Raw genomic sequence first — 23,690 nt, forward strand, 5'->3', positions numbered from 1 at the left:
GTGGAGGTGTCAGCCCTGCTCTGCTACCTCATTGCACACTGCCCTGTGACTAATCAAACTGTTGTCCCAGTGATATTTTAAGTGTTGTATTGTGAATCAGTTCTACCTATTTCTGAAAAGGTGTTCTCTCAATCACTTATTTTTGTGAAATAGTGTGAACATAATATATGAGTAAATGAATGAATGAATGGATGAACGAGTGGGGGCCAAACTAGACCACATTACTCAAAATCTGAGAGGAATGGGCAACATCCCAGGAGCCAGTGCTCCAGGCCGCCCCTCACACCGCCTGCCCATTGACCAGCATTTGGGGATGAAAGGGAATGTGGGATGGGGTCAGAGGCTGGCAATTCTGAAGCCATTCCTAAAGACTGAACGCACTGGATCAATGCTAAGGATTCCCCCTACAGATGACTACTCCCCACCCGCCCCGCCCCCCAAAAAAGCAGTCAAAAAAACTGCTCTGACTAAAAGGTGACCGCCCTCAGCTGCAGGACAGGTGTGTCCAGATCCAATTAAGGGTCATTTTGCTTCGAAAAGGGCCTCTCAGTTAAGAAACGTAAGTCTAGGGTCGCCACTCGCGAAGGACTAAACGAAGCTAGAGCTGTGAGAACGAGGCACCGCACGCGAACTACGCTTCTGGCCCCGGAGAGGCCTTACCGCCCTCTGCACCGCCAGCAGCAGCGGGGAAAAAGCGAAATGGGCAAGGAGCCAGAGCTCCTCCCAACGGGCGGGGGAGCGGAGACAGGTCACGTGGGAGCGACGGGACTCCAGCGCAGGCGCGAACCTGCGCAGGCGCTGGGACCACCCCTGTACCCATGGGGCTGGAGGGAATTTGGTGCTTCAGTCCCCAGCGGCGGGCTCGAGAGAAAGCAGGCGGGAGGGAAGCACAAGCGGGAAGTGTTGCACGCAGGGCTCAGCGAGGCACGTGACCTCCGCATAGGTGGGCTCCGCCTCCGCGCAGGTGAGGAAACCGAGGCAGAGCAGGGTCGGCGGTTCGCGGATTGATTTGCAGCGGGTTTATTTTTTTTCGCTGTCGGGCTGGTCCACAGCCAAGGGGAGGCTCCTTCCAAACCCGCAGGGCGCGGCCGCACCTGCCTGGAACCGACGTGACCCCAACCTCATTCAGAGGACGACGTCCTCTCTTGGCTCCGCGACGCTGGTCCGCTCGTCCCAGCGCGCTGCGGTCAGTGGAAAAACCCTGTGTGTAGGTCAGAGACCCGGGGCTGGGACCGGCGCCTTTGAACCCCCGTCTACCCCACCAAGAGGCTTTGAGCGAGGCTGATGGCACTGACCTGCCTGAATTTCTGAGACAAAGAGCTGAGAAAAGGGCTTTGCCTTGGCGCGTCGGTCCCGCGGGGGCACAGCCCGGGCTGGGCCTGAGGGAGTGTTAGGGGTTGGCGGGTGGAACGAGTTGGAGGTGAGCTAGTATAGCCTGAGGGACTTGACGATCTGTCTCTGTACTTGCGTAGAGTCATTTATTTTATGGGACCACGGTATCTAGCTTTTTGAGAATCTTACAGGCACCTGTTTGCCTCCTGTCCCCAAAGAATTATAAACTCCTGACACAGTTGGAAAGAGCCCAGGTATACAAACATTTAAAAACACTGGGCTGAAGTCTGGGAATGAAAAGCCGAACAAGGCACCAATCGTGGAGGTTCTTGCAGGGACTGGGAGGTGAAGGAGATGGAAAGGATGGTTAAGGCCCAGCCTGAAGGGGACTGTGGGGATGCACACCTGGTGCGTCCAAAAGCCGTACTGGGTCGGGCCCAGCTGACTCAGCCTCTTTTCCTTACCACACCATGCTCTTTCCACAGCCCAATTACTTAGACCTCAGTTTAGTTACTGTTTTTTGTTTTTGTTCTTTTAATTTTAATGTCATTTCTTTTGATCTTGGCAGATGGATTGAAAAAATGAATAATTACTTAGGATTTATTTTGAAAAGCGTTGTGTGAGTGCCAGCTTGTATAGTCTTGAATACTCCTGCTCTGGCACAGCCTCGTGAACCCTGACTCCTTGGAACTTACCGGGTCATCAGAAACCCTTTATTTTGTGTACAAACATTTTAAGGGCAATTGTTGACTAATCTAGAAAGTAGTAAGGATAATACCTCACATTGATACCACTCTTTATAAGGTAGCTTGCAAAGCAGCATATATGCATTTAATCCTTTGATTCTCTTTGGAGGGTGAGGGGGGGGGGTTCTCTGTAGCTTCAGGATCACTGGTCAGGGGAAAGGACCTCTCCTAGTCCTCGCAATCCTCCTTCACCCATGCAGTGTCTCAGAGTTTCCCAGTAGCTTATTATGTCCTTTTATTCTGATTTCGGCATCTGTTGAGAAAGTTCTGAATCTGGTCTCTGAGAGGCAGGCTGGGCCAGAACTAGGCAGCTCATAGCAAATGGCTACTTCTATGATACTTAATGACAAGGGTGGGTGGAAGCAAATTCCCTAATGCTCTTGGGGCCCTGGGTGTCTGTGTCACCAGGCTGCTTAACTGGCTTTTTCAAGCCTGTGTTCTTATCTTTCAGAATTGACAGGACCTTGTTACTGTGGGTCAGAGACGCATAATGGCTTCTCAGCTGAGAATAGAGAAAGTGACCCTTACGAAAACATTTGGCTTTGGATTATGCAAAGAATTGGGCTTGGAAAAGGCGAGTGTTTTCTAGCCACCTGATTCCCAGGCTGTGTCCAGGAGCAGTTTTGCTTTCAGCCTTCTTCAAGCCAGTGAGTGGACTTCAGAACCTGCAGACCTGCTCACCTTCCTGAGCCCTGATCCTCCACACTGTTCTAGCCTCTGCAGGAGTGTCCAGTGCAGGATAAAGAATCATAGACTAGGAGTTGGGAGTTCCAGCACAGTCACTGACCACCCCTGCCCCATGTAACCTTGGACAAGGTAGCCCCTTCTCTGTGCCTTAGTTTCCTTATCTACTCAGTTGAACAAGAGGCTGAACGAGAGTTCTGAGGGGAGGAGTGGGGAACAGAGGAGAGCAAAGAAGGGAGATGAGGCATCCTTTCGAGGCTTGTTCACTAAGGGCTTGAGGCAAGGAGGCCCATGTCCACCCTTAGTTATCTTTGTGTCCCTCAGCACCCCTTTCTTCCCTCTTCCCTGGCTCTGCCTCAAACCAGCTCATTCAGAGGAGGGAGGATACCCTGGGTGGGGCTGAACTGGGAAGGTGTACCCTTAATGTTTAAACTATGATGCTGTCTCTACTTGTATCAGGCATGAATTAATCCACCCAGTGATGGTACATTGTTTTTTGTTGTTGTTGTTCTGTTTCCTTTACATTATATTTTATTATGCTACTACAGATATTCTGATTGTTTTTCCCCTTTGGCCCCCCTCTACCCAGCTCCCTCTACTCCCTAAGGCAATCCCCCCACCATTGTTCATGTCCATGAGTCATATGTATAAGTTCTTTGGCTACTACGTTTCCTATACATCCCCATGGCGATTCTTAACTACCTATTTGTACTTCTTAATCCCCTTACCTCTTCACCCATTCTCCCCCTACCCCCTCCCATCTGGCAACCTTCCAGTAACTAACTTCTTTTCTAAGAGTCTCTCCTTATCTTTAACCTTCAGCCTTTTAATAATGACGTGGCTTGAAGTGGGCCTCCTTGTACCCATCATAACTGGGACTCCCTGCGCTTCTGTACTTGCATGTCTATTTCCTTCACCAAATTAGGGAAGTTTTCTTTCACAATTTTTTCAGGTAGATTTCCAATTTCTCGCTCTTTCTTTTCTCTTCCTAGCATCGCTATGAGGCGAATGTTGGACCTCTTAGAGTTGTCCCAGAGGCTGTTTATACTATTATGAATCTCATTTCTTTGAACTGTAAAGCCATCTGAGATGGCTGCTACTTGTGCTGGCCTTGGAGGTTCCCAGGTGAAGCCAAGCTGTGACTCTACCCTGGCTGCCACTAGGGCTCACGGAAGCCAGCTGGCTTGTTTGATAGGATTCGGGAGCCAAAGACCAGCCATTCTTATGGAAGAGCAGCGTGGGTGGGCCCTTAATTTGGGTGGGGTAGAGCCTCCAAGGTGTGTCACACAGTGTTAGCCAGGTTGCTGGAATCTCAGATATGGCACCAGCCTACCAGCTCTGTTGGGGGAGGGCTTGGTTCAGCAAAGGGACAATGGCCTCTGCTTGCTCCAGTGCCAGACACTTCAGTCTCTCCCTGTATACCACTGGTGTCCTTCAAGCTGCCACCCCAGTGCTGGAGCTCAGAGGGGGCGAGCCTGAGCAGCTGAGACCATGTGTGGGTTCCCAAAGTGGAGCTGCTTAGGGCTCCACCAGCCTCCTCCATGGTCTCAATCCCTGCTGATTTTTGTAGCCAGAAGTTGTGGGAACTTATCCTCCTGGCATTGGAATCCTGGGCTTGGGGCCTGGTGTGGGTCTGAGACCTCTGTCTCCCAAGATATCCATCCCTCCCGAATTTTTATTCACACAGGTGTTGATCCAGCCCGCTGCATGGTGCTCACAGCCCTCCTACCAGCCTGGATGGATGTGGTTTCTTCAAATCCATAGTTGCCAGACTTTCATTCAACTCAATTTCTGATTTTCCTGAGTGATAGTTGTTCTATAGTTTCGTTGTAATTTTGATGTGATTGTACAAAGAGGGGAGCCATATCTGCTTACATCTCCATGTTGACTGGAATCCCCTACAATTATATTTTTCGGTACTTTGATTAGGACTCTGTCAGTTCCTATGCAGAGACAGTTCCTTGAACTGGCAGGAATTAGGCCTGGGGAAGCAGGAAGTGAAAACGCACACCCATCTGGAGAGTAGTAGTAGCAAGTGTTCCCGTAGTTTTCTGGACGTCAGATTCCTGGAGTTGCAATCATGCGGTACTTTAGTGACTTTGGATGTCATAGCTGACCTCATCATCTGTATACACAGAGGGAGGAGAAAACCTCATTGGTTTTCTAGTTCCTCCCTCTGTGTATACAGATGAGAGACCCAGGCCCAGAGTGCCTTCATAACCTCTGTTGGATTGCCCTGCCAGTAAGCAATAGAGCTAGAACCCAACCTAAGGTTACCTAAGCTACAGTCCTGAGTATTTTATTTAAGTTCATTGCCAACACTGAAATTGGGTTGCTACAAATTAGTTCCAACTCCATCTCACTGTGGAATTTAAAGAGTAAAATTCAAATCATGTCATTAGACATTTAATGCCTGCTAGTTATCAGGATTTGTGGTAAGCTCTGGAGATGCAGAAATGAATAAGACAGTGGCCCTTGTCCTCATATCACTCCACCGTCTTATGTAAACAGACATGTAAAGAACTCAACTACACTAAGTCCTTTTGTTTATGCAATGTGCAAAAGTATGTGTATTTGCGTATGCATACATGCTATTAAATCAGAGGTGAGGGAGCAGTCATTTGTTGGAACTTTCCAGAAAGGCTTTGGAGAGAAAGTGTGACGTGCTGTTGGCCTTTACCTAGTTGGCATGGATTAGAAGCATGTTCTGGGTAAAGGAGGCAACCGGAGCAACAGTGTTGAGGAACCTAACAAAACCTGTTCTTGTCCTTGAGCAATGAGTGGTCTCGTGAGGCCGTGGAAGCGGCAGGAATGAAGCTGAATGGTGGGCTGAAGTTAAGCTGTGAAAGGCTCCACCGACACACTGAGGAGTTCATTGTGGAAATCCAAAAGTAAGGGAAAGGGGTGGTCAGGTCGGAGTGTTACAGGCACTCTGGCTACAGCGTGGAGAACTAATTGTAGAAGATCTGACTAGAACCAACCCAAGCTCAGCTGTGTGTTACAAGCCAGGTACAAAGTACCTACGGGCCTGGGCATGGACAGCAGCAGTGAGGTTAAGAAGAGGATGAGTGGCAAACACATTTTCCTGACTGGATGTGGGCTACAAGAAAGAAAGAAGTTAAGTGTGACTCTCTGTTTCTGGCTTGAGCAGTTAGCTAAATGTTGTGTCATTCACTGAGCTAGAGAACTCCAGAGGAGAAACTAACTTTAGTGGAGGTCACTTATGGACATAATGCAACAGAGATAATGTGCAGAACGCCCAAGTGGAAACTGAGTCAGGAAGAGCAATAGAACCTGGAAGTCAATTCCAAAGTGGTGAGTGAAGTGCTGGAAGTTGGGGAAGTTGCCCAGGAAGGGTGTGTGGGTTGAAAGCAGCCACATAAGTGGCAGAAAAAGAAGGGAACGTGAAAGAAGAAGAAACAGCAGGTGAGGGGCCACAGTAGTGCCAGCTGACTTCCTGGGTATGAGGGAAGAAGGGGGCAAGGTGCAGGCTGCACAAGCAACCACGGAAAAAGAGAAATCTTTGATTTTAGTTAGTGTGACACATGGGCTGAAAGGCTTCACTTCGTTAGACCACACTGGAGAGCAGAGAGGGAGTCTGTTGGCACTTGATAAATGTTATAATCTGCATGACTGCAGATGACTCAAACTTTGTTCAAATTTTGAAAGGCTAGGGGGCCCTGGCAGATTTCCATTTTGATATTTTTCTGGAAATTGACTATTAGCAGCTGCAGGAGCCCCAGGGTAACTGGGTGTCTTGGTCCTTCCCTTGAAGTGAATGAGCCTCAGGCCGTAGGCAGGACTCTAGAGCTCCGCCCCCAGCCGCTCCCCTGCTGCCTGAGCCTTATTCCTGCCTGCTCACTAGGTAAGCAGACAGGAGGAGTGTGGACACTGAATGGTGAGTGCTTTGTTCCCAGGTTTGAACTGCCCAAAACTGGGGATAAGGGACCATGTGTGGGGAGGGAAGATACCTGTGGAGCTCTGGGCTGTAGGGAGAAAACACTCTATAAATTGAAATGGGGAGGAGAGGGTAGAATTACGAAGAACCAAGAATATGAAGACTTGGTTCTTATCTTAGAGAGAGACTCATCTCTATTTTTGCCCAGAAGCCCCATCTTTTTTTTGCAGATGGGATAGCTGTAATTCAGGGCTCAGGATCAGTTCTTGCTGTGCAGCAAGTTGTAGTGGTATATTCTTTTATACATGCCTCATGGAAATTGCTTTGTAGTTCACAGGGCCTTGGCTGAGGGGCTCCACCTACATAATTTCTAGGTGTCCAAAGTAAATTTTCAATCCTTTCTACTGGCAGAAGAGGCGCTGTTAGAGGCCCCCTGCGAGCATCTGTTCATGGTGAGGCACACTGTCACCTCTAGTGCTAATGGAGCTCTTGCATATTAGTGCTGCAGGGCCTGAGGACGAGGGCCTGAGGACGAGGTCCACACCCGGCTCACACTTTCTGGATCACAGCCAGAGGTGGAGGAGCGATGCTAAACATTGCCCCTGGTGGTTTTGGAATCACTCTTACACTTTTACCTCTTGAATTTCAAGTAGGGCCTTTGGGACATTGAAGTTTGCGTTCTCAGAGTACGTTCAGCACTGACATCCACCCACAGCCAGCCTGCTGCTTCCCAAGTTTGTTCAGCCCAGGCCTGACCTAGCTCTTCCATCCTGCGCTCTGGGGCCTAAATCAGCTCCAAAGATACTTCCTTCTGGGTGCTTCTATGAGTGCTAGAGCAGATGTAACTAACTCTCAGCCCTTCACTGCCATAGTCCCATGTTCATACCTTTCCCAAGCTGCCTTGCCTTTCCTCTTGAATTTCTGTTATCCTTGCACTAGGTTTATATCTCCTTGAGGATTGTGTATCATTTATTTTTATATCCAACTAAATTGCCATTTATTTGACAGATCTGTGTTGAATAGATATTTGGAAATAAATATTGAGTGGTTGAGTCTGATTCCCTTCTACTCTTGAGCAAACAGGCTAAATGATTGTCAATGGAGCCTTTTTGCCTCTAAGAATAGCTGTGGTGTGTGGGAAGGATGTGGAGCTGACTTTAAGGGTCGTTGGACTTCCTGAAGTATGCTGATGTGTTCCAGGAGTTGAAGCAATTCCTTTTGTAGTGTAGATGTAAGCGGGCCTTTGAGTACTGATGTAGAGATGTTATCAGATTTGTGATCAGAGACCATGTCATGTGCTCCTGAATCATACACACATGTCAGAAATCCAGGGATGTTTTAGAAGCGTGTAAAGGTACAGCTGTTGTTCCAGACACTGGTGAATCTCTTGTTTACAAGCAAGCAGGTGAGAGCTGTGGTTTTCCTCCTAATTGTTTTGTGCACCGTAATCCAACCATGTGTAACTTTGCTACGTAAAATAATTGGAAGCCAGCCCATGGGAGATTCTTTCCTGCTTGGCCCAAGGACTTAGGTCTTCCACAAGTTGTTGTCTTCATCATTTACTTCTATTGAATTAATTTCATCACATATTTATGGAGAACCCACTGTATACCAAACAGGTACTGTATTAGGCACAGGAGGTTCAGGGACAAACAGAGGAACAGAGTCAAAGAAGAGAAAACTAGCAGATGGGTCCAAATCTTGTGTCACACACATTAGACAGATCATGGGTGCAGTGCAGGCGTAGTTCCAAGGTAGGGGCAAATAAACACCTCTTGGGCTGGGAGTGGGGATAGGCATAGCATCCAAGAAGACTTCTCGAAGAGGTGTCTGAGTCTTGAAGAATAGACAAACAGGGTAGGACATTCCAGGTAGAGGTGTGGAAATGTGTTCCTGTCTTTGACTGCCAGCATCAGTGCTCCCCCGCAGTGAGCTGAGGAAACAAGTGAGGGCCTTGAGGAGGGCCCAGCTTTCCAAGGCCAGCCTGCCCTAGGAGCCAACCAAGCACAAAAATCCTGAATTCTTTGCTTTAAGACAGTGCTTCTCAGACATTAATGTGCATATGAATCACTTGCCTGATCTGATTAAATTGCGGTTTATGATTCCTTAATTCTGAGGTAAGGCTTGAGATTCTGCGTTTCTACTTGATGTCAATGCTGCCAGTCCATGAGACCACATTTTGAGTGGTGAGGTTATAAGGAACTTCTCCCCCAGCTCGAGTCCCTCACATCAGAGATACTATAGCAGCATCCCCTCCCCCAACACACACACTGGCCTCCCCCTTTCTTCCCCTTCCCTAATATACAGAGATGCCAAATTCTCCTAAATGCTGTTTTCATTTGGTCATTCCCACCGCTACCCAGATGAGCATTGCAGAACTGGGAGGCTATAACCTTGGGCATGGGAGAGGGAACAGCAAGAGAAGCATCTCAGAGGGCTGTCATTTCTCTGTAATCACTCTTGACCCACTGGTGAGCTGCTAGAGGCAAATAGCCTCCTTGTGTCTGTTGCATCCAGCTCTTGTAGTGGCAGGTGCCCAGCAGCCCTTGTCCACTCCCATCTCCGCTGCTCCTCCTCTCCTTGCCTCTGGCCTCCTGGTGGCTGCCCAGCTGGAGCCTTGAACTTTGAGAGATCAAATTCCAGCCGCCTTGTGAGAATAGTAACATTGTCTGCCTTCCTCTCAATCTCCAGAAATGTCTTTCCTCCAGGATCCAAGTTTCTTCACCATGGGGATGTGGTCGATTGGTGCGGGGGCCGTGGGGGCTGCTGCCCTGGCACTGTTGCTGGCCAACACGGACATATTTCTGTCTAAGCCACAGCAAGCAACTCTGGACTACCTGGAAGAAATAGACCTGAAAACACTGGAGAAGGGTAAGCAGTGACGCTTCTGGTCTCAGTACTTTTCCAGGGCACTGGGGCACTGGGATGCAGGCTTATTTATTTATTTTTTCTTTGTAAGATAACTTTTTTTAATTGAAAAAGTAATATAACAACATTAGGAAAATTTAATAATGCTTTTTAAATTACTGATAATTCCATTACCTTAACAGTAATCGTTTTTATTTTTGCATATTTTTACATATTATTATACATTTGTTATCTGAGTGTATGTGATATTTTACAGGTTAGCTTTTTCTTACTAAAATCATTTTTCATTTTCTGTTTCTCTAACTGTAATGATAATTGCTCCATAATATTTAGTAATATTATACCACCGTTTACTGAACCAATCTTTCCAGAGTGTATTCTGAGGAATTTGGTCTTCTAGATCTTCAAAAAATAGGAGCTCCCAAGTCAAACAAGTTTGAGAAACACTGTGTGCCCAATTCCATGTTCCTGATGCTCAGCACAGGGATTTGCTCATTGAAAGGAGGTGTCTGGATTGTTACTGGTACAGGCATGGCCAGCTGTCACCTGCAATGTGGCTGCGACACATGGGGCACCACAAGGTCACACTTTTAGAATGGACCTGCCTGTCTCCCTCTTCTTGGGAGCCCCTTGGAGTTCCCAATGGACAGCTGAGAGCCACACATTTGCATGGAGGAGCTCCATTGCCTTACTGCTCTCGGCGTTGGGTCTGCAGCTCAGGGGGATTTCAGTCATTTTGATAGTGTGAGGATAGTTGGCATGTGAGTTTGGTGAAGGTTGGGGCTCACTGGGTGGTCTCCAGTTAGGCCCCTCAAAGGGAGGCTGTGGTCATCTGTTCAGTAACTGAGGAAGTTTATCAACAGAAGGCAGAGACTGTAACTGATTTATGATGTAGGTCACTTTTCTAAGGGACTAAGAAGCCCTGCAGAGAGAGAGCTGTTGTGCTTTGTTTAACCCAGAATTCCCAGTCTCACCCCACCCCCCTCCCCCACCCCCATTTTTAATATAACATCCCACAGGGACATGGAGTCCTCTGAAAAATGTTAAAATAATAAGGGTTCATACTTACTGACCCCTCACTAACTCTGTATTATCAGACATTGTGGTGAGCACTTACATATCCATCTGTTAATACTCCCTGCAGTTCAGTGCTAAGCATCTGCATTTACAAATGAAGAAACTGAGGTTCAGGGGGTAGACACAACATGTCCAAGGTCACACAGCTAGATGCAGACTCACTCTGACCTGGGAACTGGGCTTGATTGCAGTGCAACCCAAACATTTCCTCATTAGGTGTCTTCCCCCCTCCCCTGTGGATAATGCTGTAGTTAACACACTTAGGGTAAGTTTTTTTATTTTTTACTGTTGACTTAATCCCTTCAGATACTTTTTTTAAGAGTTGGAGTTTTCTTAGCTGCATTTTTGCAGAAATGTTTTAGTTTGAACACTGTTCAAGTTTACAAATAGATTTTACGGAGGAGAGGCATTTTGGGTATATAACAGGATCCCGACACTGTATTGATTTTCCTCAGAGGGTGACACTTTCCTGTCTGTGTTTCCTGTGTGCTTTTTCCACTTATGAAATGCCTGTCCAGGCCCTCTGGTAGGCCTGGTACCATCTATGAACTGCTGAGTAGTCAGGAAGGCTGAGGGCAGGGCAGAGATGGGCAGAGATGATACTGAATTCCTTTCTTTCCTACCCAGAGCCAAGGACTTTCAAAGCAAAGGAGCTCTGGGAAAAGAATGGAGCTGTGATTATGGCTGTGCGAAGGCCAGGCTGTTTTCTCTGTCGAGAGGTGAGTACATTTGAAGATTTGGTCAGAGAAAAGTATCCTAACAAGTGGGGAGCCAGTGCATTTCCAGCCTGGATCAAGGTCCTATAGGCCCACTCTAGCCTTTGATCAACACTGGTCCATTTTTTTGTTATTTGCTCTAGGTATTTCTTTGACTTATTCTATTTCTGTTCATTTAATAACTCACCATATCCTGGGGTTAGCAACATACTTGACTTTCCTTTGTTGTTCTCAGACCCTTTCACTCTTGTATTATTTGTGTCCTGGACTGTCTTCCTATTGAATCAAGGACAGAGACCAGATCTAATTCCGTGTTCCTGATGCTCAGCACAAGGATTTGCTCATGGAAAGGATATGTCTGGGTTGTTACTGGTTCAGGCATGGCCAGCCCCCACCAGTGGTATGGCGGCAGCACATGAGGGACCACAAGGTCGCACTTGTAGAACGGACCTGCCTCTCTCCCTGTTCTTGGGGAAGCGCCTAGCGTTGCTGGTGGACAGCTGAGAGCCACACATTTGCATGGGGGTTCTCCAGTCTCCATTGCCTCACTGTGCTCATGGTATTGAATCCGTGGCTTGAAGAGATTTCAGGCATGCCAATAGTGTGGGTACACTTAGCATGTGTGTTTGGTGAAAGTTGGGGCCCAGTGACTGGGACGTCTCCAGGTTGGTGCCTCAGAGGGAGGCCATCATCTTCTGCTTAGTAATGGAGGAAGTTGTCAGGGGAAGGCAAGGTCCAGCCTTGTCGCTTTACAGATAGGTAAACTGAGGGCCAGAGTGGTTTGGTCACACAAGTCAGTAGGTGGCAGGTTCTGAGAACACTGCCCTGCCTCAGGGAGAGCAGGGAATAACAGTCCTCCTCTTGAGACAACTGTGCTTCTCTAGTAGTGACCTTGGCCTCATACAAGTTGTCATCCTCATCCCTCTTGTTCTTCCTGACCCTGAAGAATTTCCTTTCAGCCTTGCAGAACTCTCCCCTGCTTGTGTGGTTGTGCTGGCAAAGAAGCTACTTACATGAAATGATGCCCTGCTATACCTTGCATTCAGGGCACTTTCATGCCTGTTACTGCATTCGTTCCTCACTGTATCCCTGGAAAATACAGCTTGTTGTTATTCAAGTTTTATAGAGGAGGAAACTGAGGTGCAGAGGTTGTGGCAAAGTCAGACTGCGGTAAGGAGGTATATTAATTTCCTATTGCTGCTGTCACAAATTATCACAAACTCGGTGGCTTTAAACAATATAAATTTATTATCTTACAGTTCTAGAGGTCATAAATCAGAAATGAGTCTCATTGAGCATTTCTCCTGGAGGGTGTAGGAGACAAACGGTTTCCTTGCTTCTTGCAGCAAACAGGGGCATGTGCAGGCCTTGGCTTGAGGCCCCTTACACCGTGTGTAAAGCCAGCAATGGGTGGTCAAGTCTTTCTCACATTGTAGGACCATGACACTGACTTCCCACTTTCCTCTTCCACATTTAAGGATCCTTGTGTTTCCACATGGGAACCACCTAGATAATAGAGGACAATTTCCTTTAAGATCAGCTGACTGGCAACCTAAATTCCACCTGCTGCCTTAATTCCCCCTTGCCTTGCAACAACACATATTCACAGGTTTCTGGGATCAGGATATGGACCTCCTCAGAGAGTGTTGTTCTGCCTGCCATAGTTTAAGGTCAGAGCTTTTGATTCCACGTCTGTGATAACTCTTAATACCAACATGAAAGCCTGTTGTGACTTGATTTCTCAAGGCCAGTTAAACCCAAAAGGTTCTAAGAGCAACTGCTCTGTCTAATTACAACCTATGTGTGCTCTGGCCTCTGCCCTGGCAGAGCATTTTGTAGAAACTTACGTTTCTAAGAGCATGGTCAGATGGCAGTCTGAGCTATTTTGAGGGGCCTGTGGAGGACGCACGTGACTGTCCACTTCTTGGCTTTGTACAGTGACACACTCAGAGTAAAGAGCCCAGAAAGAGTGAGTAAAACCTTCATTTCACACACAGGTGGTCTTTGACCATAGCAGGCCTGTAGCCCTCTCTTCTCAAGAGCCAAGCTTGCCACTCACTAAAGGTCTTGATGAAAGCATTATAATGAATCCTGCTTTGTTAGCGATCCCTTTTTGTTTTGTTCTAGAAAATAAATAAAAACTAATGTAGTTGCCACTGTACAATAATGCATTTGTATTGAAGGTAAGTGGGCTGCATTAGAAAGAATTTCCTGCTATTTTTTAATTCTGGCACCAAATGTAAAAAACGGAATTTGTTCTTAACTTCGAAGCCTCACTATGCACAGGCAGTTTCACTTAGTCATCCAGCATGCAGTTCATGAGTGTCCAGGATGTCTGTACTTCTTGGCTCAGCTGCATTCTCCTTATTGTCCACCTCCACCTTCAAATCTTCCCCCCTGGTATCTAGTGCCTTCTATATATTCAGCTATGTGCTTGGCACTAAGGGATGAAAGAAATGGGAGGTATAGTTTCTAACTAGGAGACACACTTGGGAACTTAAGAGACAGTGTTCGATAATGATAACACACAGACTTGGTACAGAAGAAGTCACCGAGCAGGAAAGATTGGCTATGCACAGAGAATCAGGGCTTCGCTATAGGCTGGACTAACCAAGGAGGACATTTTAGAATAAAGGTCCCTTTCTGGAGGGTAGGGTTTGAGCTGCAGAAAGGTTATTGCAGTGAGGGACTAGTTACAGGGGTGTCCCACCTGCAGCCCAACACAAAATTGTAAATTTACTTGAAACTTTTTTTTTTTTGCTCATCAGTTTTCGGTAGTGTTTGTGTATTTGATGTGTGGCCCAAGAAAACTCTTCTTCCAGTGTCCCAGAGATGCCAAAAGGTTGGATTCCTGGTAGAAGAAGGGTTAGGAGAGAAGCATCAGAGCTAGGAATAGGGCACCGTGTTTGGGATGCTCCCTGGACAATGGTTACAACACACGTAACAGGAGCCTAACCTCCCCTTCCTACCAGGGAGAACCACGGGAAGTCTATGCCGAGGATGGGACCTGACACCCTGCTGAGGCCTAGTGACCAGCTGGGACAGTGTTAGGCTGGGCTACAGAACAGAGGCCTTAATTATTTCTGGCATTTTGTTGTCTTTGTTCTTCTATATTCAGTGCCAGCCATGCTCTGGGCCTGTAGGGCAGAGGATGTTGGTTGCCACGGAGCCACAGGCAGATGTGCCCGTGACCTTCCCTCTTTCCTGCAGGAGGCTGCAGAGCTGTCCTCCCTGAAGCCCAAGTTGGATGAGCTGGGTGTCCCTCTCTATGCAGTGGTGAAGGAGCAGATCAAGACTGAAGTGAAGGACTTCCAGCCTTATTTCAAAGGAGAAATCTTCCTGGATGAAAAGGTACATGGGCTGTGAGCCTGTCAGACACAGACTGGTGGGGCTTGTGCTCAGGCGTAGGGTGTGTCTGACCTGGAACTGGAAGCTGGGGAGGGCATCCCTTCAGCTGCCCTGAACTTGCAGGGGCCTTCCCGGCCCTCTGAGCGTAGCCTGATTAGACACTGAAAAGCTGTGCTCTCAAGTGTTAATTGAGCCCTTCCTGAATTGTCACTTGGGAATGGGAGCCTAGGAAGTAGCTGAAACTACATTGGATTTTCCCTACCATGTAGGCAGCGGCCCAGCACAAGCCCCTGCCTGTTAATGTATTGCAGTCATACTCTCCCTCTTTTCCCCCTACTCTCACCTGTGCAGAATGCAAGACTGTAATCGCCCTGTCAGGCATGGAAACCCTGTATGTCTCTAGCAGTAGGTTGGCGTCAGAGCCGAAAGCTGCCCAGGTCAGACCTGCATTGAGGTTGGCAGCTGTTTCCCTGGGTGGCTGAGAGTGTCTGTGGATGGGGGCAGTGTGTTTTGTGGGAAGGACGTGAACCAGTAGGCTTTGAGTCTTTGTCTGAAAATCAGTGCCCTGTAGGGAACCTTTCCTCCCTGGGGAAGGCAGGCACACAGGCTGTTCATGGGGTCTGTCCTCCTTGCTGCTACAGAAGATGTTCTACGGCCCCCAAAGGCGGAAGATGATGTTCATGGGATTTGTCCGGCTCGGTGTCTGGAACAACTTCTTCCGGGCCCGGAATGGGGGCTTCTCTGGAAACCTGGAAGGCGAAGGATTCATCCTCGGGGGAGTTTTTGTAGTGGGATCAGGGAAGCAGGTAAATTCCTAGTGTTCATGTGTGGGTCTGTGGATGTCGGTGTCTGTGAGCATGAGACCCCTATAGGGGGTGACTGAGTCTCCCAGACTTCTGTCCAGAAAGCCAGGGAACATGAGGAAGGAAAAGGAGAGAAGTTGCCATTTATCACACATCTCTTCACTCTTCACAATAGCATCATGAAGTTGTCACAGTTTTACAGGTGAGGTGAGTGCTGCACCCAGGAGCACAACTCATTGGTGCCACTGCAGGGGCCAGAACCCAGGTGTTCTGTCAAGGTGATGTCAAGTTCTGTTCTCTATGCTTGAACAAAAGCATGGGTCTTTTTCTGTCAAGAACATACTTCTTTGCAGTGTTCCCAGGTCATCCAGGATGGACAGCAGAGAAAAGTGAAGGGGAAAGAAGGATTCAAAACAGGCCAAATTAGGGAAAGTAGCAAAGAGATGTGGGGCGACAGATCTTTTTGCTGTGGAGGTCCTGGTGTCAGAGCCGCCCCTAGAAGGGTAACAGATTTCTCATCACATGGGCTATCTTGGGTCCTGGCTATGAGCATCCAGACTAACTTGGGCCCTTGGGGAAGGTATAGGGAGATGAGGACTGTGGGCCCAGGGGGCAGGTAGGTGGATGCTCCATGTCAGACCATGGGCAGCCACGAGCCTTGGGGATTCCCCTGCACTGGAGGGCAGTGCCCGCAGAGGCCAGGAGGATGCAGAGCTGGGATGGGGTAAAGCAGATGCAGGCTTGAGAACCTGGCAAGAGGACCTCATCTGTAAAAAGACAGGGTTGTCTGCATTGGTGGATCTCACTGCTAACATTGACTATTACATAGTACTTTTCCTAATTTGTGAGGGGCAAAAAGCTAATGAGAATAGAAATCCTTCCATTTTAAGCTTTATTTCTAATCTCTTCCTTTAAAGCTTAGTAACTGCTATTACTGGTATATATTAGAATCTAGCATGAATTGGTGTCTGAATGAACACAAACCTACTTGCTGACTTTCTGCTAAATATCAAAATGTCGTGGTGGTAGTGTCTGCCAGTGAGGGCCTGCCTTCTCTCATTGTTCATATACATAATCTCATGTCGTCTTCACAACCAGTCTGGGATATTAGGTATTTTTATTCCCATCCACATATAAGGAAATGGGCCTAGAGATATGAAAAACAGGCAAAAATACACACCTAGTAAGTGGAAATAAAACTCAGGAAGTCAGCTCTGCCCTGCTCTAGAAACCCTGCCCTTCCCTCACCCATAGCCTCTCTTTAGGAATGGTTCCCAGAGACCCCTTCCAGATGCCCTTGCACTTGGGCAGGCCACTTGCCCAGAGGATCACTCAGCCTCTTCCCAGTCTGGCACTGTGGGGTTCCTTCCCCCTCCCTATCTCTGCCTTCCCTCAGCCTCCAGGGCAGGGCTTGGCTTCCCTGCCAGCCTACTCTTGCCTGGCAGTGACTCATCTGGTGCTCACGGGCTCCCCAAGTCTGGCTGGCATGCCCTGGTGTTGCTAGGTGGGGTGTTTGGCTTTGTTGGTGCTCCCTGGAGCCTCCTGCCTTCTTCCTCCTGGAAGGCTGACTGGCTGGCAGAGCTTCAGGACTGGCCTCCATCTTTCTTTGGAGAAGTTTTTGCAGTCTCACTGTGCCAGGTGCCACACACTGGGGATTTCCTTTGTAATAATCTTTAAACATAATTACTTTAATGAAGTAACATGTTTCCACATTAAAAAAAAAAAAATTGAAAACCAAGCAGTAGAAGATAGGGAGAGCCATTCTATAATCTCAGCCATCATGGACAACCTGTTAGAACAGAGCTAAGCTGAGAGGCCTTTTGTTTGTTTTTAAAACACAGTATCTTACTAAGTTAGATTTATTTCTCATTTAACAGTATATCATGAACACATGTCATTTATATTCTTCCTTAGTATTTTCAATGTCTGCTTACGGCTTCACTGGGCAAGTAAATTCAGTTTCCTGATCAGCTTCCCTGTAGTCAACACAGTGTGGTGGAACTTTTTGTTTTCTTTAAAGTATTTATAAATAATGGCACCATGACAGCTTTTTATTTTTTTAATTTGAGTTCCCAGCTGTCATGGGCCAAAGAACACTTTCACAAGGATTTCTTGATCCTGATCACAAACACATTATTTTATCATTCTTACCACTTCAGGGTGCTTTGGGGTATCCTGTGTCTTAGGGCATTTTTTTATCACAGTATCAGAGGTGAGGGGCTCCCAGTTCCTTAAGAAAACTTAAGAGACGATCTATCTTTTCAAATGATCATTCAACACCTGCCAAGAGCTGACCTCTGAGCTCCACATTCACACCTTCACACTTACTCAGTTCTCTTCACCCAGAAATCTCTCTTACCTCACCTCTACTTGTAGACATCCTGGTTACCTCTCCTGCTTTATCTGTGAAGCCTTCCTCGATCACCAGGTGAAATTTGATCACTCCTGACTTCCTGCTCCCAAAGTGCTGCTTGTACAGTCCAAAGATTGTGATGTAGCTGTCCCCAATCTCCCTTCCCCCAAAGACTAAACTCTTCAAGGGAAGTGCCAGACCCAATTCTGGTCTCTGTCCCCTGACTAAATGACTCAGAATGAGGATTGATGTTCCCTCCACTTTCCTTTTAGGGCATTCTTCTTGAGCACCGGGAAAAAGAATTTGGAGATAAAGTAAACCCATTTTCTGTTCTGGAAGCTGCTAAGAAGATCAAACCACAAACTTCAGCCTCAGAGAACAAATGATTGTCTGAAACTGCCCAGCTCAGGGATACCTAGGGACACTAACCTATGTTCATAAGATGTTTGAACTCATGTCTCTAACGGGTTAGAAACCCACTTATGCCACATTTTCAGTATAGATCATTAATGTATTTTAATACTGTACTATGTTTAGGCTCAATAAGATAAAGATGCCCCCAAATAAGACTGATAAAAATCTAAGAAAGGAGCGAGGGATATTACTGCTAAACCTGGAAAATATGAGGCTTAAAGTTGACTGGTGTACCTCACTAGAAATGTATATGATGTTTGAGGTGCTGTTATTTGAAATAAGGTTTATTTTCCTGCCTTTAAAAATCTAAGAAAAGTTGACTAGAAAATTAAGGATATAAGGTTTTTCGCCTGTGTATTTTCTATTCATTACTATATAATGTTAAAGTAATATTTACATAAAGTAATTGATGTGCTTTGATGTGCTCTGGATGGCTTGATAAAATTATATCTTTTTTTTTCATTCTAACACTAGAGGTTTGTTTTTCGGGAAGAAGTTATTTCTGGCTCTAATAAAATTATGTATCAGAAATTGCCTATAATACAAGTTTTTCTGATAAAGCTAATAATAAAAATATTTACCAAGATGATGGTTGTGTTTAAATCACCCATGTCAAAGACACTGAACGTGAAAAATCAGTGTTCTGCATGTGTATGGGGTAAGGTGGCTGGCTGAGGACTAAGATGGTGACCAGGTCTGACTTCTAGTGTGCACAGGCCTGTAAAGGGCTGAGCTTCTGCGGACTTGAGAGAATACTGTTCTGCACTTGAACTGGGTCAACACAGTGTCTGATCCCTGGGACTCCAGCTACTGATAGGATAACTCAGATGAGAATTCTTTGGTGTCTGGAAGACACTTGATCCTGAAATGGCTCTCTTGCAACTAAAGAAGAGTAGCTCCTATATGGCCATTACAGCAATGGGTGCATAAAGAGAAACCTTATTATGATTTCCTTCACCAACTGTTTTACTCCTGATTACTATGGCATTAGGGAAAACCACACTGAGTCATGAGATGAGTTTAAGTTCTAGTTTAACTGTGTGATTTCAAGCCAAGCTCTGGCCCTCAGCTCTCTCACTGGTAAAGTGAGCATTATAATTCCTGTCTTCATTCAGGTCTATTTATTAGAAGTCATTGAGGGAAAGATAAATATTATAAAACAGTGCTTCTCAGACTTTAATGTACATGCAGATAACCTAAGGATCTTGTTAAAATGGAGACTGTTAAAGGAAAACTAACGCAGACACTAGTTAAAGGCATTAAAGACAGATTTTATTCAGTAATGAGCACAGTAGATGAGAGACCTCAATATAAAACTGAGCTCTGTGCAGAAGTGACTAGAATTTTAAAGGGAGAATGAAGGAGTAGGGAGGGCGAGCACACGGGCTTGAACAGAGTCAAGGTGGTGGAAAATTACAAAAAGTGGGTTGGAGATACTGGTCAATGTGATGAGGCTGGCTGTGTCTGCTAACTGTCCAGCTTATCACATTAGACTCCTGCCCTCCCACAAGAGACTGGGAGAAGGAGCTTTATCTGTCCTGGTGATTACGTTTCAAAGGGAGGGCCCCCACATCCTTGAGAAAGAAAGACACTGGGTTTCAGGAGATACAAACTTAGACATCTTCAAGAGACAGAGAAAGAATTTACAGTTGTAAGGTTTTTGTTTGTTTTTAAGTGACTGCTTTAAGAAAAGGAAGGTCAGGGACCTACAGTCAGGTGTTTGGCTTGAATCAACTAAATTCTTTTGCTATCCTTGAGCTTTCCCATGCCTGGGACTCAAGGGGAACAGCCTTGAGCTTCTAGGAACTATCCTAGCATTTGTTCAAGTCTTTTAGTGTAGGAGGTAGACAAAATCATTTGTGTTGAAACTTGCACAGCTCTCAAGACTGCAGTGTCTGCATTTCTAACAAGCTCCAGAGGACAGTCTACTGGTCTAAGGCCCACACTTTGAGAAGCAAGAATTTCAGTGACCTTGCAAATCAAAGACATTAATATCTGTGGGCTTTGGGCTTAAAGCTTCAACAAATCTCTGACAAGTATTAGCATATTCCCTTTTCTTTATCTGATAAATTGAAAACCCACAATAGTGCAAAACTGCTGGGGGAATGCAAGAAAGAGCCCCTGATGAAAAGCTGAAATTTCCCAATTTGAATACACAGAGAAAACACCTGGGGATGTTAAAAAAAATTCTGATGCCCAGGCTACACCCACAAGCCCATTCAATCAGAATCTCTGCAAAGAGACCCAGGCAACAATGTTTCTTAAAGCTCTGGGGTCATTCCAACATGCAGCCAAGGTTGGGAACCATCCTAAAAGAACTCGGTGTCAAGTTTGGAATGCCAGAGTTCACACCTTAACTTACTCAGAACCAGGCTGCTCCCAAAATCTCTGATGAGTTTTGGAAAAAGTCTTTAGGTGGCAAAGGTCAGGGATGGTATAGACATAGATGTGGAAGGATCCCGGTCTGAAATTGAACCTTCAAAATAGAGAATATTTGGATAGGTGGAGAGGGTAAAGATGTCATTTCATGTAGAATCAAGACCCTGAACCAAGATAATGGCTAGAGGGAAAGTAAATAGTAGGTACAGAAGAACAAGGATGAGTCTAGTCTGTTCCGTTTACTTGATTGGATGTCCTGTTTCCCAATACACTGAGTACTCAAAAGCAGTCCCTTTTTCACATCCATGGCTATTTTAAAAATAAAACAAAACACTGAGGGAAAAGAAGCAGTGCGTATGGTACTTTATCTCTCTTTTGCCAGGGTCAGGCATGCCACTGGGGTGGGGTAAGGAAGGTGAGCTAGCTGTGGGGAAGGGGCTTTAGGAGGTTGTGAGCATAGAGGGTAGATGAAATCAGAGGGTCCAGACTGAATACTTCTTAGCCCTGGCTACCTTCCCTCCATTCTCAGTTACTAATGTCCCATGGGACAAGTAGGCAGGTATTGTGAATTTATGTTTGGTAGGGAAGGGAAAGGAAAAGTCCTGCTTTAACCCCTCAAATCCTTCCTAGGTTTAAAGGGGAAGAGTTTGTTTTGTTTTGCATTTGTTCATTTATTAAACAATTACCATAAAGAATGATAGAGTAGGGGATCCCTAGATTAGGGGAGTGATTCTTTCAAGGACCTGTTCCTTCCCAGGTATATCTGTGGTAGACAGTTAGACATAAGCAGAGCAAGGATGATGGGCCAGGTACAGAAGGTCAGCAAGGCAGAAAGCCTCGGGTGCCTATCAATGGGAAGAACTGGAAAAACAAAGACCGCATGCCAGGGTAACATTTCCTCCCCTAGCATGTCACTGGTCATGTGGTTTGAACCCCATGACTTCTCATATCACTGGTCATGCAGTTTAAACCTCCTGACTTTTCCTCACTAAAGGTAACACCTAGGCCTCAGTTATTTCAGCCTTGGGCCCAAAAAAGCAGCAAAACCAGATAAATGATGCCAGGGCTGACATCAGGACCAGCTGCACTGACTAATGACCCCTGGCCCTGGTGCCAACCAATCATTGGAGACCACAACTCTGAAAGGACACACCTGAAAAGCTGATAAATATTCTACTGAGATGGTCCTGAGGTCTCCCCTAAGATTCCCACCTGCAAGAAAAAAATAAAACCCCTCAAGACAAAGGACCCAGTGCGCGCTCTCCCTCTGGGGAGCATGCCTGTGCCTTTCCCTTCCTCCTCTTCTTCTTCCACAGACACGTATCTCCTAAACTCTAAGCCGCAGAGGTGTCCAACCTTTCGGTGTTTCTGGGCCACACTGGAAGAATTGTCTTGGGCCACACATTAAATAGACAAACAAAACCAAACCAAAACTTCAAACCAAAAACTTATGAGCAAAAAAAAAAAAAAGGTTTGAATTTACGATTTTGTGTTGGGCCGCATTCATAGCCAACCTGGGCCACGTGCAGCCCAGGTTGGATACCCCTGCAAGGGACCCCCACAAAACTTGCAACCAGTGGAGCAGTGAGCAGCGACAGCTCATCCTGAGCCTACCCCCTGAACCTGTCTCCAAAGCCCCCTTTTCTCTGACTTCCCAGTGAGCTAAAGCAGCCCAGCCTAGGCTCTCCTGTTGCTTCTTCTGTGCTAAGCCGTTCCTTATTGCACCATCCTGAGTAGGCTTGTGCTGCGGCCAATAAATTCCTACTTTACCGTACTTTCTCTGTTGGCAAAAATTTTTCCTTAAAAAAGACAAAAACTGAGGTCTCATCATCTCACCAATAATAGAGCTGGTCACTTTTCTGTGTTACGTAATAAAGGTCTGGGCCAACCCAACGAACTAATTAAGAGTAGGAGCCAGTTTTTCCTAAAATTCAATATAAGGACAGGAAGTGAAATAGACAGGTTGGTCAGGGAGGGCCTCTTTCATAAAATAGCATTTGGGCAGAGACCTGGAAGAAAGTAGACCTTATGAATATTGGAGGAATAACATTCCAAGCAGAGGGAACAGCAAGTACAAAGGCCCAAGGTGGGGATGGGCTTGTTATATTCAAAGAACATTATGAAAGGAAGTGTAGCTAAGGCAACATGAGTGAGGGGCAGAGATAGGAAGTAAGATGGGAAGGTGGTGAGACAGTAGAGATGCACACCATGTAGTTCAGGCAGGCCATGGAAAGAACTAGAATTTTACTAAGAGATGGGAATCCACTGGAGAATTTGGAGAAGAAGAATGGCATGATTTGATATTCATTATTCTAACTGCTTTAAGATAATAGATTGTAGAGGATCAAAGGTTCCACCAGGGAGACCACTTAGGATGCTATTGCAATAATCCAGGCAAGAGTCAATGGTAGGTAGAACCAGGTGGTAGCAGTGGAGATGATGAGAAAGTGTCAGATGCTGGGTATATTTGAAGGAAGAGCTAAGAGGATTTCCTGAACGATTAAATGTGAGATGTCAGAGAGAGGAGTCAAGGAAGACTGCAAGATTTTTGTCCTCAACAACTAGCTGCACGTGTATTTTGCAGTAAAGGGGAGCAGAAAATGATGGGGTAAAAGGAAGGTTTTAATGTGCTACAACAGTTGCAATGAGTATACTGGAGGTGTAAGCATCAGTTCAGGGTGAATCAAAACAATGCCAGGGAAAAAGAATAAGCTTAGGTATGGTAAACTCAGTGGGATAAAATTTGCATAAAATTTTAAGGCATGAAAAACAGTATTGTTTAGAGCTCCATACATACATGGTAAGGTATAAAAACACATATGGAATGATAAACAATGTGCAGCCAGGGTTGAGCACCATCTGCTTGCTTCACACCTTTAAAAACCCTATTTCCAAGGCAAGATCCTAGTCCAGTTAAATCAATCTCTGGGGATGGATCCAAGTATCAGTATTTTTTTCAAAGTTCCCTAGGACATTGTAGTGTGGAGGCAGGGTGAAAAAATCATTGCCTTGGATTGAGAAACAACTGTAAAATCTCAGAGAAGCACAAGGAAATTTCCCTGTTTATATTTA

General features: G+C 46.1%; 1 protein-coding gene across 3 annotated transcripts; it reads left to right on the forward strand.

The window, feature by feature from the left end:
* Nucleotides 1-770: 770 nt before the first annotated feature.
* Nucleotides 771-18,770, forward strand: PRXL2A (peroxiredoxin like 2A). Of its 3 annotated transcripts, none has more exons than XM_054580440.1 (6): nt 771-964; nt 9,352-9,531; nt 11,233-11,324; nt 14,532-14,672; nt 15,311-15,475; nt 18,098-18,770. In XM_054580440.1, exons 2-6 carry the CDS (start codon nt 9,354-9,356, stop codon nt 18,209-18,211), a joined length of 690 nt encoding a protein of 229 aa, XP_054436415.1. In that variant the 5' UTR covers nt 771-964; nt 9,352-9,353; the 3' UTR covers nt 18,212-18,770. The 3 variants fall into 3 exon arrangements, with proteins under 3 accessions (XP_054436415.1, XP_054436416.1, XP_054436417.1); XM_054580441.1 differs by having other exon boundaries at nt 772-964; nt 9,369-9,531; XM_054580442.1 differs by lacking the exon at nt 771-964 and adding an exon at nt 1,170-1,186 and having other exon boundaries at nt 9,369-9,531.
* Nucleotides 18,771-23,690: the final 4,920 nt, after the last annotated feature.

The sequence above is a fragment of the Pteronotus mesoamericanus genome, unplaced genomic scaffold (genome assembly GCF_021234165.1).
Source record: "Pteronotus mesoamericanus isolate MK-2021 breed Mesoamerican mustached bat unplaced genomic scaffold, CSHL_Meso_final contig_59, whole genome shotgun sequence".
Lineage (NCBI taxonomy): Eukaryota > Metazoa > Chordata > Mammalia > Chiroptera > Mormoopidae > Pteronotus > Pteronotus mesoamericanus.